The 15,293-nt window shown below is 40.8% G+C and overlaps 1 protein-coding gene across 2 annotated transcripts in view; it reads right to left on the reverse strand.

The window, feature by feature from the left end:
* zgc:162331 (uncharacterized protein LOC793007 homolog) overlaps positions 1–15,293 on the reverse strand; it is a 45,898-nt gene that overhangs the window by 13,563 nt on the left and 17,042 nt on the right. The window contains exons 2-3 of one of the 2 annotated variants that reach the window (XM_038738842.1): positions 13,362–13,475; positions 12,903–13,203 (exon numbers count right to left, since the gene is read on the reverse strand). In XM_038738842.1, the coding sequence (XP_038594770.1) occupies positions 12,903–13,176 (274 nt within the window). In that variant the 5' untranslated portion in view covers positions 13,177–13,203; positions 13,362–13,475. Of the gene's footprint in view, positions 1–12,902; positions 13,476–15,293 lie in introns of both variants that reach the window. The other variant, XM_038738843.1, reaches the window with a different exon arrangement.

Here is a 15,293-nt window from a genome sequence, read left to right on the forward strand (position 1 = left end):
AAAGCATTTTCATTTGTTATTTAACTACAAGCTATATTTCAGAATGTTTTTATTTTATTTAACAAATTTTGCTTTAAAAAAGTGGTGGAGACATGTCCCCAGTGTAAACTACACCTATGCTGGATCCTACACTTCCCATAATGCAACTTAATTGCATCTTATTGTTAGACTCTCCCTTCCTGGTAAATATAAATTTCAGATTCCATGGTCACTGTGGGAAAATGTGTAGTACCCATCACAAGTAAACTGATCTTGATGTGTAAAATCAGTGGAGTTTTAAGTAGGCTACAGTGGATTTGAATGCCCTTAGTCTTATTTTTGCAGTTAATGGAGCACACCGGTGAGGATACAGCAGGCATATTTGATGTGCCTGTTTGCTGCAAGACGTACAGATTTCAACTACTACTACTTTGTATTTAGTATCAATTTTTGCATTTAACATTTACTTTTTGTGAGTAGCATAAAGGGAACTTCATATTGTGATATATCTACTTTGTACCTTGTGTAAAAACACTGTGATATTACCACTTAACAAAATTAATGTGAGGAACATATTAGCAACATACAGTTGCTTATTTGTGCATCCAGTGGACATAGAGCAACATGAGCATGAATTTGGAGTTTGTCTAAAATTTAGACAACAAGACAGATGTGAGTCGTAGAACCAAAATAATGAACTTTTATGAAATTAGAATTTAATACCCCATAGATCTGAAGGAATCTGCTGAGCCGGGTGGTAATTCTGTTGGTTCACCACTACAACAAACCATGTTCACATTACACATAATTTGATCAGTTGTTAAAATAAAAACCCTTTGCTGGTGCGGCTTTACTGCTGGTATCCTTGGTGTTGATGTACTAAAAAAAGCTGCCAATGTGTTTTCTTTGTGCTTCCAAGTCTAAGTATTTGTTAATAAAGAATGTGTTTCACATGAAACACATTCTGTATTAACATCAGTGTTTTATCTTGAGGACTTTTTTTGTGAAAGCAGAAGATTTCTTGTTTTACTTTGACAAAGAGGAAGACAAAGTACACTCAGAAATGGAGAGTGAAATAATAAAACAAGGCCTGCAGCTCAAAGTTAGACATTAACTAAACCAACTGAAGGACAGAATCTCCCTCCTCTACGGTTGGTCAGTTTTCCCTGGATAAACAATGTTTAAAAATAAATTACATCTGGGTCAGACTTTACCAGACGCTAAAAGTCTGAGTTGAAGTTAATGAAAGATGGCATTCTTGGCTGACGGCTGACTAGCTTCATCTCATTCATCCTTGTGTTCCTGTCTGATTCTTCTTCTCCATGAGTGTTTTTTGGTCCCTTTGCTGCAGCCGCTCCTGCTTTATGTGATATGGCCTTAAACAAACAGCATGCCTCTCTGCCCTCTCCATCACTGTATCTATTTCTGTGGCACCTCACTGATGCACGGTATCACAACTGATTACCTAATCCCCTTTGGTCTCGCTCTCATTGCGCTGGGTGTGTTCCTGTGCAAAGACATAAAGACCTGCATGTTTGCCTCAGTGAAAGTACAGTGAAATAAAGTGATGAAGGAGCCACATTTTTGAGGGATTGTTCATTGGTTGAGACTTTGTACTGACTATATACAGGAACCAGAGGCAGAAGCTGAAAGGTAATGGAGTTCTCCTTTAACCATCAGCTTTGGCTGGATCTGACTGAGGATGATCTGTCCAGTAGGGTTGAGGGAGTACTTGGCTGAAACGAGTATCCGGTACAGATAAAGCACTTTTTAGGTATGAGTTTAAGTACGAGTATCAGATGTGTAAAATGTGTCAATATCGATCTTCTAATTAACAATAAATACTGGAACTAGGTTTATAATAAATATAGAAATTTCTGATCAGCTCATATCAGTTTCAGTCAATTTCATTTCTGGTTTGCCCAAATCTGGATTAAGCCCCGTCCTTTCCGAATACAGATAAAGATAATTCTGTTGGCTGACCAGATGCAGATAATGGTGTATTCACTCATCACTAGTGTCCAGTTTAACAGAGTAGGGACAATAGGGCTAGTCTGAAACTACAGACATTACTGATTGACTGACTGGTTAACGTCACTGAGATGCCAGAAGTGAGAAACACTGGTCTCGAAACCTTTTAGCTAGATGTGGAGATCAGACTTGGTTGAGCCCGGAGTTCAATAAACACCATGTAAGCAAAAAATGTAATTATTGGCACAGAAAAACCAGCGTACCGTATTTAAGCTGAAAGCCTTCATTAAAGTTACATGACAAACAGACACAACATCCTAAATTCCCCTTTCTTTTCTTGCTTGTTCAGCCACAGTGGCTGTCACTTCAAATGGAATAAGTCAGCTAAAACTCAATCTGGCATTCTGGAAAAGTAGGAAATGTAATCAAAAGGCCGAACAATACTTCTATTACAAAAGAAAATCGGAAATTTTCAGAGAGCTCAAGAACATTTGATGAGGATTTCTGTTGTTGGGACATTTCAAAAAGAAAACAAAATAAAACTCCTCAAAACTGTCTTGGTTAGTCTTTCCACTGTTCCAACAATCACCTGTTTTGATTGATATAAACCCTTAATTGACAGAGCTATATCTGAAAATATTGTGACTCCCCACTGCCTCTTTGATATCCAACCTCCCTCTCAATCCTCTCCCACTTGACGCCTCTCCTGTCCCCTAAATTTACTTGATAGACATACTTGAAAGGTACATGTGAAAGAGACATGGTCAAACAGCAGGAATTAATTTGCTTGGCAATGTTGTGTAACCTTGATTAGTGCCGTCTGTGAAAGTTATAGTTATCTAAGGAAGGGTAAAATCAAGGGCAGCTCGACTTAGTGAAAGATTCTTTTGTCCCTCATCCAAGAGACCTTTTCAGTTCTGACTGACTGGTATGGAAACTCAGCTGTTTAACCTCCTTGGGGTCGTTGTCCAGATCATTGATACCGCTGGTATGTTAGTGCTCCTGGTTGTTTTAACGACAGTTGTTATGGTCATTGGAGACACCTGAGGCCAGGTCTGAACGACCATCGTGGCATTCTCACATGAGGCCAAAAGTGACAGTTTGTTTAGTTCCTGGGAAGGGATGAAAGGACAGCAATGAAAGTGGGGGATAAGTGGTGTCACAAACCTCCTCCCATGTTAATCGATTGTTGTTCCATCTGGGTGTAAATGGCCTCCTTGACACCGCTTTCAAACCATCTGTCCTCTCTGTCTTAAATGTGTACATGGTGATCCTCAAAAGAGTGTCCTTTGTCCTTTAGATGTCAGTGAACTGCTGAGTCTTGACCAGAAGTGTTGGCCCTTCTGGGTTGGCCTGTGTTTGTGTAGAGGTTGTTTTGTTTCTCCAGTGTACATGTCTGCACATTCCTCACTGCACTGGACACCATGCACTAGATTGCTTTTCTTGTTTCAGTTTCTTGTGCAGTCTTTAAGGTGGATCACTATCTGTTATAGTGTGTTGTTGGGTTTAAAAAGCAATTCTTACACATCGCATATTCCAGCAGCATATTAGCTTAGCTTGACTAAGCTACGACTCGAAACAGGGGGAAACAGCTAGCCTGTCTCTGTCCAGAGCTCACTCAGTAGCTTTTTGACCAAAAGTACCAGGGACTTTTAAGTCCCCAGGTCTATTTTCAAGGAACTAAAAGGTTCTTTCAGCCCACTGTTGTGTGCGTTTCCACCGTGGTCTAAAGACCTGCGAAGATTAGGCAAATTAACCAGCTGACGTAGGCTGTAGGCATCATTATTTGTAACCACTATCCATGAGCAACATTTATAAATTAACATCAGATTTGACTGGAATATAATGAAAAACTATAGGCTTGCTTGACCATTAAAGCAGCTTTTTTGTGTGATGATGAAGAGACACGTGATAAAGTCCGTTACACATTTAATAACAAACTGGTGTAGTTCCTTTGGTCGAAACGCAGCTATTACTATTTAATCCAACCAAACAACCAACAAACAACAACCAAAGTGTAAAAACAAAAATTAGCTGTTTTATGGTGGGATTGTTCTTCTTGGCTGGGACCAGTAACTTCCAGGAGATTTTACTGGTTACTTTTTTTTGTCTTCATTGCCTCTTCACCTTCGTTCCTCCTGCCCTTTAGTTGTTCTCACCCAGCGTCAAATATCAGGGCAGAGAGAAGGCTCATTTCAGACTCTCCCTCAGTGTTCAGCAAGCGGTGCTAGCTTTAAGCCGTGGGAAGGTAATAATGAAGTTGAGTCACTGCCAACAACCATATTGGATTGACAGGAAGGAGATAGAAGGAACTCTTTGTCTGAAGCTCACCAAGCCTTTAGGGCTCAGGAGTGACGAAAGTGTGAGTGTCGCTGACAGAAATACACCTGGCACTGCATGTGTAAATGTCGGTGTCCTTGCATGTATAGCAAGTATCCCCACAGAAATTCTCCTTGTGGGTCATGAGTGTTTGCAGACATCCAAACATTGCATATGTTAAAGTTTAGATCTTTGCTAAACTGCTGCTGCACCTTTCCTAAAAAAAAAATCTATCATAAGGGAAAATTCTGTGTTACAATATACTATTTTGGTTCTTCTGTATATGAGAACAGGGTCAACTTGTTTGTAGTGTTAATGTGAGATACCATGAAGGCAGATTTCTAGCATGGCATAGACAGACAGACAGACAACTCAAATAGACAGAAGTAATTGGCTTCAGAATACACTGGACTCTACCGCTGAGTGAGTGCATCTGTATTCCTGGGTGTTAGCATGTCATTAACAGCTTTTCTTGCACTAGAAATAGCCTGGAATAGACAAAGGTAATTGGCTTTGCCTGTCAGTTAATCAGATTAAAGGCATTGTAACATCTCACATTTACGCTTTTTGGCTGATGATCTTATCTAAAGAGATTTAGAGTGAACAATAAGCAGCTTATTGTCATCGTGAGGTAGATCCTGTATCTAAAACTGAACCTTTGTTTTTGTTCAAGATGCTGGATTCACTTAGAATATTCGCAGTTGCGGTAAAGAGCATGTGAACCCTTTTGCATTACCTGGATTTCTGCAGAAATTGGTCCTAAAATGTGATCTCGTCTTCATCTGTTAGTAGTCTGGGAAGAGATATAGAAGTTTCTGCTGCCACACCACCAGACTGCAGAGAAGCCCCCCCCCCCCCCCCAAGTTATCAGACTCTTAAACTCTAATTCATCCTCAGCACTGCTCCAGTGATGATAGTTTATTTCTCTTTACCATTTTTTATTATTGATTCTTTATTAATGTATATTGTCTGCTACAGAAGGGAGTTACAAAACTCATTTTAACTCTACCTACCGCTTTGGAGATGTCATTAGCCTAGGGATTCACATACTTTTTTCCACCCTGCACTGTGAACATAACAGATAATTGTTTGTGTTAGTTTAAGCAGACTGTGTTTATCTATTGTTGTGACTTAGATGAAGATCAGATGACATTTTATGAGCAATTTATGCAGAAATCCTTGTAATTCCAAAGGGTTCACCTATTTTTTCCTGTGACTGTAACCACTTTGAAACTACAAGAATTTGGTTTTGAGGTCTGGCTACTTAGCTAGTTGTTATTTTAGTCTCAATAGTACTTCCTGCTGGTAGGAATATTACAAAACAGTAAAGGTGGGCTCTGTGTAAAGACTGTATAGTAAGAGGTTTTGGATAAAAAAAAGTTATAAAAAATAATATCAGAGACAGTAAGGATTCACTGTAAACTCCTGCTTGACCAGATTAAAAGGCATACTGCCTGCTAAGTAACTGATATAGGCCTCATTTAGGGATTAACACTAACATCAACTCTCACACGCTCTGTCGAGGTTAATAGGTTGTGTTAACCGTGTTAATGTTAAGGCTTATGGCTTTTCTAAGGCGGAAATAACTGCTGCTCATCAGCAGCCTGCCAGATCTTCAGTGGTCAATATGAGGTCAATCTGTACACCAACTGCACCACTGCAGCTCCTCACTGTTATCACCAACTCAGTCTGCGACCAGGTAGTCTGGGGACAGTTCCTGATGTAACGTGAAAGAAATAACTGATTTCCACCCACAATTCTTAACAGTTTTTATACAATTACATTAACTTATTATAATTGGACTGATTTAAAGTATCCTTTTCCTGCCCCATTTACTTCATTTACATTTCCTAAAATTTGTTCAGACCCCTAGGAGAATACACTTTGCTAGTGACTTGGCTCTAGGGATGGCAATCTGTCAGTCGGTCCACCACTTGTTAAGAGCGCTGCCACACCATAAAACAAAAAGGCCAGCTGACCAGAGTCTACAGGAGCATGCAGAAACAAGAGCGGACAGTAGATCAGGCTCAGTGTTTACGGCAAGTTGGTCATTGATCATGTGAAATACATGACTTCACCACTAATAAAAATAGCCCTCATCATTTCTCCTCTCCTGAAAACATTCATGACCCTACTTGCTAACCCTCCTGTGTTTAATTGACCTCTCCCAGCTTCCTCCCGGGTCACAAAGCTAGCTAATGCCATGTTTATCAGTGGAAGAGCGCAAACGCTAATGAGCGGTTAAACTATCGTGTTAAACGTAATCTAATATCTGTGACCTGCTTGTCTGTAGTTACAGTCGGTGCATCAGGTCACTGTCAGTCGGTCCGCCACTTTGATCGAGGCTGAAATACATTGACAACTACTGGATGGTTTGCCATGAAATGTTATACAGACATGGTCCCCAGAGGATGAATGTAATTGACTTTGGTGAATCTCTGAGGTTTCCTCTAGTGCTCAAGTTTTCACTAATTCAGTGAAGGACCTCAACATCCATTGGATGGATTAGAACAAACGGTTGAACAGTCATGGTCCCCAGACGATGAATCCTAATGACTTTGGAAAACCTGACTTTTCATCTAGCTCATCCATGAGGTGGACATTTGTGGTTTTGAATTAAATGTTCGACAACTATAGAATAGATTGCAGTGATATTATGTATAAACACTCTTGTTTGCTTCAGGATTAATTGTAATAACTTTCGTGATCCTCTGACTTTTTGTATAGCGCCACTATGAAGTCAAATTTTTTATTTTGTCCAATACTTGTAAAACTAATGACATTCCATCAGCCTCCTCTTTACTTTTTGTTTTGTATTAATTAGTAAATGTTAACATTCTAACACAGCAAATTAAGATGGTAAACATGGTAAAACTTTATATACTACACATCATCTAGCTTAACATGGTCATTGTGAGCATGTTGAAATACAGACGTTAGCATTTAGCTCAGAGAACCATAGTGCCTTAGCACAGCCTCATTGAGCATGGCTGTGTAGACTCTTAGTCTGATTTAAAACTATAAGCTTAAAAATTGTAGAATTTGGAATAGATATTTTTCCTAAAAAAAATACTGCAATAAATTCCACATACATAAATGAGTACCAGTGGTGGGGGGTGGTGATGGACCAGTGGATAAGACACATGCCTTTGATGAGAGACCCGGGTTCAATTCCCCACAGTGACACATTGTGTCCCTGAGCAAGACACTTAACCCATCGTTGCCCCAGAAGCATGCAACCTCTGACGAATATAGCAGTCGTAAGTCACTTTGGATCGTCAGCTTAATGTACTGTGTACTTTTTATGTACTGTATATCTTGCTTTCTCTGCAGTGAACATTGTGTATAATGTATGACATACACTATATATATATATATATATATATATATATATATATATATATATATATATATATATATTCTAGCCCATGAATGTCTTGTTCCGGGGCGAATTCCAAACCTGTATGCACCAAATTCAGTGCCATTAACCGCTGAGCTATCCAGGTGTATGAACTACCAGAAGGCAACATTGCAAAGGTTCAGGACAACAAACAAATACCTCCGGGTCCCGCAGGCTACCATGAGGAGGCAGCAAGGAAGTCTGCCACAGCCAAATACTGCACAGAGTTAGGCAGGTCCTGAAAAGTCAGCTGAATAGGAAAAACAAGATCCGAGCCATTAACACATACGCCCTGCCAGTCATCAGACACACTGCTGGTATAACAAACTGTCCAAAGGAGGAGATAGAGGCTACTGACATCATGACAAGAAAGCTCACCCCTGAGACTAGGCTGTGCCAGGGAGGACGAGGGCTAGTGAGTGTGAAAACCATTGTCCCGGGTAAGATCCAAGAGTACATCAGGAAGATGGCCCCTAAAGATGAAGGGCTAAATGAATACCTCAGGCAGCAGAAACCCGAGGGTGAGGACAAGGAGGAGGAAGAACCTTCACGGAGAGACAAGCCGCTGCACAGCATGTACCATCGACAGATAGAAGAAGTGGCTGACATAAAGAAATCCTACCAGCAGGGTGTAAGATGCAGGCAGGAAGTGCGTACATGGGACGCCATAACCAGGTAGCTGGCATAGTGTACAGGAACATCTGCCATGAGTATGGGCTGGAAATCCCAAGGTCAAAATGAAAGACACCTCCTTAGGTAGTTGAGAATGACCGAGCTAAGATCCTGTGGGACTTCAAGATCCAGACTGACAAACTGGTGATGGCTAACCAACCAGACATCGTGTTGATCGACAAACAGCAGAAGAAGGCTGCAGTGATAGCTGTGGCAATCCCAACCGACAGCAACATCAAGAAGAAGGAACACGAGAAGCTTGAGAAATACCAAGGGCTGAAAGAGGAGCTAGAAAAGATGTGGAAAGGAAGAGCACCAGTTGTACCAGTGGTAATCGGAGCACTGGGGGCTGTGACCCCCAAACTGGCTCCAGCAGAATCCAGGTACAACATCAGAGGTCTCTGTCCAGAAGAGTGCAGTCTTAGGAACAGCTAAGATACTGCTCAGAAACCTCAAACTCCCAGGCCTCAGGTAGAGGTTGAGGATGACCACACCACAAAGGGCTGAGAGGGAGATAATATAGTGAAGTGTAAAAGCTGTTGAATACTGATGATATAGACTCACTATCGATATGAGATCGAAATAGGTCATTATCTTTACTTGAACAGAATTGGAGTTTCACAAGCTTTTAAAAACTTTCAGTTAAAACCTGATTATATAAAATGCAGTCTGATGTAAAAGGAGGAACACATGAGTACAGGTTAATCAATAGCAGAACTCTGATAAATTTACTTCCAGGAATGGCTGGCAGCGAGGATTCCTGGATGAGCTGCATAATGACTCACAGCTAGTATTGACAGAGTCTGAAAGCTCTGCTGTGACCCAGTGCTCCAAGGCTCTGTACGCTAAACCTTCACACATCTGCTTCACCAGTTTTATCGATTTTAAAACAATTGATACAGATGTAGGGACAGGGGCGACTTTCAGGTTGTTTCTGCCCTGCAGACACTGAATCTCTACCAGTTACAGTTGACTGCTGACTCATCTGTGATATGGCATTGAACTAGCTTTTTTAATGCTAAAAACATATTCAGGAATATGTTTAATGACAACAATAGATGAATTCTCTTTGAGGTTTTAAACATTCTGTGCTGTATTTACACACTAGAAAGCTGGAAAGTATTACTATAACACAGTGATTCCCAACCTCAGGGCTACTTGCACCTATAGGGCTGGGCAACAAAACATTATTGATGACTATCACAATATAATTTTCCTCATTAACAATATAACAAATGTTCAATATATTGTCAATAAATGTTTGATTTATTTCATTTGAATCATGTACAAATTAGCACTTATATTTATTTGAGCATTTTAATGAATTTTACTCAGGTATATTTATTGAAAAGAAGATTTTATATAATAGTTCTGAATGTTCTACCTCAGATTTGTGAAGTGATCCACTGTTTGGCATCAAGTGTTTGGTCACCATAAAGGAAATTTAAAACCAAAATTAACCATCTGGTTTCTTCAACTTTCACTCAGAAGCGAAAATTTGAACAACTTAAATAATGATTTGACATTTATCATGAAATTATCGATATTGAATGATATGAAATCAGAATCATAAATACTTAATAAATGTTTTTATCGTGATAACATTTTGGGCCATATTGCCCAGCCCTACCTGTACCTAAAAGGGTACTTAGGTACTACTGCAAATACCAGGGGGTAAATAATATATACAACATATTGTAACTGTAACACCTATACACTATGTGTTTTCTCCAGTGGGAAAATTTGCTAAAAGTATTGAATTAATTGGTTGAAATAGAAAGCTGAAAGTAATGAACGTACGGTTCAAATAGATAGCAAACAGTAACCTAAAAGTAACAGATAAATAGTTGAAATTAATAGCTAAAAATAATGGACAATCGGTAGAAACAGTTTGCTAAGACTATAGTTAAATAGACTTTGGCCTGTGGTGTACATCTGAATAAAAACAGGTTGAGCAATAAAGTATAATATTGACAGTAATATGTAAACAAATATATAAAGGAAAAATAAAGAATATGTACAATATGGCTGTGATTTAAATTACTCCAGAATTAGTCCTTGAGTGGTTTTGATTTGGCTGCTTTATAAATCTTCTCTGTCCAAAGTCTCTGCATATATAAAAGCCCAAAAATGACAAGGGACACTGGTTTTATACTGAAACTGAATACTGAAGCTAAAATGGCTAAAATATCCAAACATAAATACAGTATTTCTGCTCTAATCCAGACCTGAAGGAAAGAGTCAAATAGGCTTAAATGTGGTGGAAAAGAGTAAACAAAATGGAAGAGCTTTTATCTGTTAATGCTAGCCGGAATAAGTAGTTTATACTATACGCGCGCGCACACACACACACACACACACACACACACACACAGATACACTTTGTTTGTTGAACGCTGATATTAATCACACCTCCAGGATTTTGAATCTTTGGAAACGTAATTCATGCATGTGGTGCGATGTGGTAAGCCAGCTGATCACCTGTGTGTGTGTGTGCTTTTATGTGTGTGTGTGTGTGTGTGTGTGGTTGTGTTATTAAAGTATAAAGTGCTTATTCCTGCTGTCAGACACTGAGCTGCCGTTATGAAATGAGCAACTGTGTTGTTTATTCTCTAAACCTTTAAGGAGATTGGAGTCGTTTGGGCAGAGGAGTGCGTCCATTTCCAGTGTGTGTGTGTGTGTGTGTGCACGTATTATGAGTGTATTAGGCATGTGAGATTTGCATTTTGTCATCAGCTGTAGGCTATTAATGCATACACGTGAGGATATGGGCCCTGTGAGTGAGAAGGGGCGGGTGAGGGGCTTAATAAATGGTGGGAAACGAAAGAAAGAGAGACAGTGGAAGATATAAAAGGAGAAAGAAGAAGTGACAGACACTCAGAGATCAGAAAGATAAGAGAAACAAAGTGACAGAGGGAGAAAAAGGAATTTGTAGAAAAGAGAGACAGATGAGGCAGATCTTCGAGAAAATAAACAGAAGAGAGAGAGAGAGGGTGACATAGAGGAGAGAAGGAAAGAGAGAGAGGAGGAAATGGACAGAGGGAGTGGAGGAGAAGAGAAAGGCAGCTCATGCTCCAGTGGAGGTGAAGTCATGCGAGCGGTGCTGCAGCTTTCTCTTCAGGCTGAGCAGCTCCAGCCTGGACATAACGAACTGTCTTTAACTGCTTCACCTGCCGCCACACACACACACACACACACACAACACACACAGTGCACCAGTGCACTTTTGCTTGTATGCACTCACACTCCTGTATTCCCACACAAGGGCACACAAAAAAGAGTTGGACATAAATGCACACATGTAGTAACAGGTTTGTACTTGACATATTGACATGATACAAAAGATTACAGTCCCAATACTTAAACTCTCTAACAACCCCCTCCAAAAACTTTTCTCACTCTCAAAGACATACAAGGGAACACACACATTTGTGCAAACAAGCAACGCACTTCAAACTGCAAGCTTGAGGATCAACAAGTCTTTTCTAGTTTCGTGGTCGTTGTTTCCATGGCATGTGCATGAAAGGACAGTGGAGGTTTTTGGAGCGAGTAGCTCTACTCTCGGATGGGTGCTCAAGCAAAAAACTGCAAACCAGAAACGAGTCCACGCAAGAATTGAAATTCAAAGAACTTCAGTTACTTTCAAAGACATGTTTTGGATAAACTGTGGTGTTGACAGTACAGGGAGAAGTCACGATCTTGTGTACAAACTCTCCTCCTCCGTTTCCTCCTCGCATAGTGTTTACCATATATGGCGCTGCTATCTGTTGTAAGGGTTAAGATTTAGAGCTAAGTCTAGCTTGAGGTATCAGAGAAAATACTTAGGCCTAAGGTCGGGACCGGGTTACGGTAAGGAGAAACACAAATCAATATGGAAGCCGACTTTAACACCACAGGTTCAGTTTCAAGATCCTGTAAGGACTTATTTTTTTGCTGGTAGTGTTGATGGCAATGGAAAGCCTAATAACAAGTATTAGTACATATAGTAACTGTGGTGTTAGAAGGTCACCAGTATATCTAAATATCTAAATCTAAATACCAATGTATCAAGTTAGTATTTTGGGAATGGGCAATCAAAGTTTATGACTTTTGTAGAAGCAATTTTTGCCAAAAGTCCTGATTTTGAGTAATATCAATTAATGGATAAATTGCTTGGTCTATATAATGTCTGATAAAGGCCCACCACAATTTCCCAGAGCCCAAGTTTAAATATTTGAATAGCTAGCGTCCAAACAACAGTCCAGAACCCAAATATTTTCATTTTACTATCACAGTTGAGAAGCTGAAACCAATGAATTGTGGCATTCAAGAATTGGTGAAATGAATGATCAACTATCGAGTTGATGATTATTCATTTTCTGTTGACTGATCAATCGATGCATTGACCAATCGTCTCAGCTCTAGTCAGTTTGAAAGGTTTCTGTCAGTGTGGATTCAACTCTGGCACTTCAGCATGCAGCTGAAAACTTTTTGCACGCAAGTAAAAATCATCATTAAACCTCACACTGATAGGAAAGTAGCGGTAAAAAGAAATCAATAGGTGACTGCCAGACAGACTAACCTGTATAGTTGCGGGTAGTGCTCTGAGTTGGCGTGTCTGTCAGAGCCTCTGTCTGTGCTTCCGTTGGCCCCTCTGCTTCAGTCTGCAGGTCTGGCTGCAGCTGGATCGTCGAGCCGGTCCAGTCCTCCAGCAGCGATGTTGCAGCGGTGCTCTGCGAGTCCTCAGGGCTCAGCGTGGAGCCTCTGGCCAGGACCAGAGTACAAAACACGGGGCACAGCAGCATCCATAGGTGGGTGCCTGTGCTTTGAGCGGTGGGTCCCACTTTCGGAGACATGGGACCAGGTAATGAAGAAGAAGAGGTCTGCAAGAGGAAAGAAGAAAGAGGAGGAATCACAGCCTCATGGTCAGGTGCTCTGACTCCACAGTCTCAGTATGAGGTGGAAAGATCCTTGAGGAAAGTTTGGTGCTTCCCTTTCCTCCTTTCTTCTTCCTCCTCTGCTTTTCTACTCCCCTTCCTACCTCTCCTCTTCTCTTAATTCTTCTTTAGTCTTCTTTGTCTGTCCTCTTCTTCTCTCACTGACTCGGCGGAGAGAGGAAAACCCCCTCTGTGTTGCCACTCATGCTGCTGCCCTGCTGCAAGAAGGCATGACAGAGAAAGAGAGGTAGTGAGGGAGTGTGTATGTTCATGTATGTTTGTGTGTGTGTATGGTAGATCCAGCTGTAATCTGCTTGCTCTCTGCTCACTTGCTGTTGTTTTCTCTCCAGCCCTCTCCTCTCTCTCCCTCAGCTCGTTCACTCGTGCTCTCACTGCTCACTCGGTCCGCTGCGCTCTCTCTCTCTCTCTCTCTCTCTCTCTTTCTCCTGATCTCCAGCTGGGCTGACTGAGCTCTTGCATAACAGTAACTCATTCGCTGAGCTGTGCTGAGCTCTAACTCATGCAGCCTTAAGTCCTGATATTCCTGGTTGCAGCTCTTTCCATCTCTGCCCCTCTCCCCATGTGTCCCTCTCACGCGGCAGTTTCACAGTATTGACAGTAAAGGTGGTTAAAGGTGTCACTTAGACTTTCAGACTGATCAATATTTGCCATCACAAGGTGGGGTGTATAAGGCTTCTGAGGAGAGAAACAGAACAGACCGATTAGCATTGTCATCCAATGTGTGACTGGAGGGTCTTACAACATAACACACAAGCCCAAACCAACCAAAAGCACCATGTACTGTAGTATAGGCAGTGTGTAGTACAGCAGCTGGTTGCCTGAGTCAACCAGCAGTAAATTAACTCATGGTCCAAGAGGATGGTTGACTTGACAGGTTAAGTATTTCTATTGTATTTTTCCCATGTTTCTGACATAACAGATACAATTCTGTCTGTTCAGTTTCACTCACTAAACAGATGTAACTTGAAGCATCCTTTTACACCTCAAGTTTATTTTTCTTTTTTTCATGCTGGTAACAACAGTGATTGTGTGTGGTGACCTGCGCGCAATATTGTGCCTGAACGCCTGCAGTGCAGAAACAGATGTTGGCTGCTGCTCTGCCAATGGTGATGCTTTCGCTATGTGGGCTGTGTTAGACACTGAAGCCTGCCTCCTAGTACTTCTTTGAGGCAGGCGATGTATACAGCTTGAACAGAGAGTACAATTGGTCGGAAAGTGAAATGAAAGCTAAAGCAGAATTTATAGTTGTGTGTTAGGAGGTTAACGGCAAAGCAACGCAGCGTGTGTGCACTGCCACTGTAGTTGCCCGAGCTAACATACAAGTTTACAAAGAAATACACAAAGCAAGTAAAAGAAAATGGTGGTGGAGAGTGTTGGCAGCTAAGACAACATCAAGCAAGTTGAAGAAAGGGTCAGTGATCCTCTATTTTCAGTGACACTTGACATGGGACCAACCGATGTAAGGAAAATAATCACATCACACTTTTTTGTGTTCTTGCAGAGTCAGCTACCCCACACGTTTTGCTTTGCTTGTTGTAATCTGGCAAGTTAGTCCAGAATCTAGTTACGAGGTTTAGATTACTCTCAGTGAATCTTTTCCACACTAAAACCTTTAGCTCCAGCTAAACTCACATGAGAGAACATTATTGGTTAAGGTCAAGCTACACCACAATGCTCATTTACCCTTATTTCATCATCAAGAATTAAAGTAAAATCGAGAATCAGCTGAAGAATTCAAGATTATTAACCACAGCATGTAAAAGCCTTTCTCATGATTTATAAATTTTACAATACCATTTATGATTCTCTTGTGTTTTGCACTTGCAACTATGCGGTGAAAAACGTGACTTCACTACCTGCCTACTTTCCCCTGCATCTCTGAGTACTATGTGCACAATCTCACATTTGTGTTGTGGCTGTACTGTATGTGCATGTGCATGCATCCTCATGCGGGACTGTATACGTCACAGGTAGATGCTCAGGTGTAATATGATGACTCTGATTGCTCTTATTGA

The sequence above is a fragment of the Micropterus salmoides genome, unplaced genomic scaffold (genome assembly GCF_014851395.1).
Source record: "Micropterus salmoides isolate LMB-PRFRI ecotype aquatic unplaced genomic scaffold, ASM1485139v1 Ms_hic_scaffold_23, whole genome shotgun sequence".
Lineage (NCBI taxonomy): Eukaryota > Metazoa > Chordata > Actinopteri > Centrarchiformes > Centrarchidae > Micropterus > Micropterus salmoides.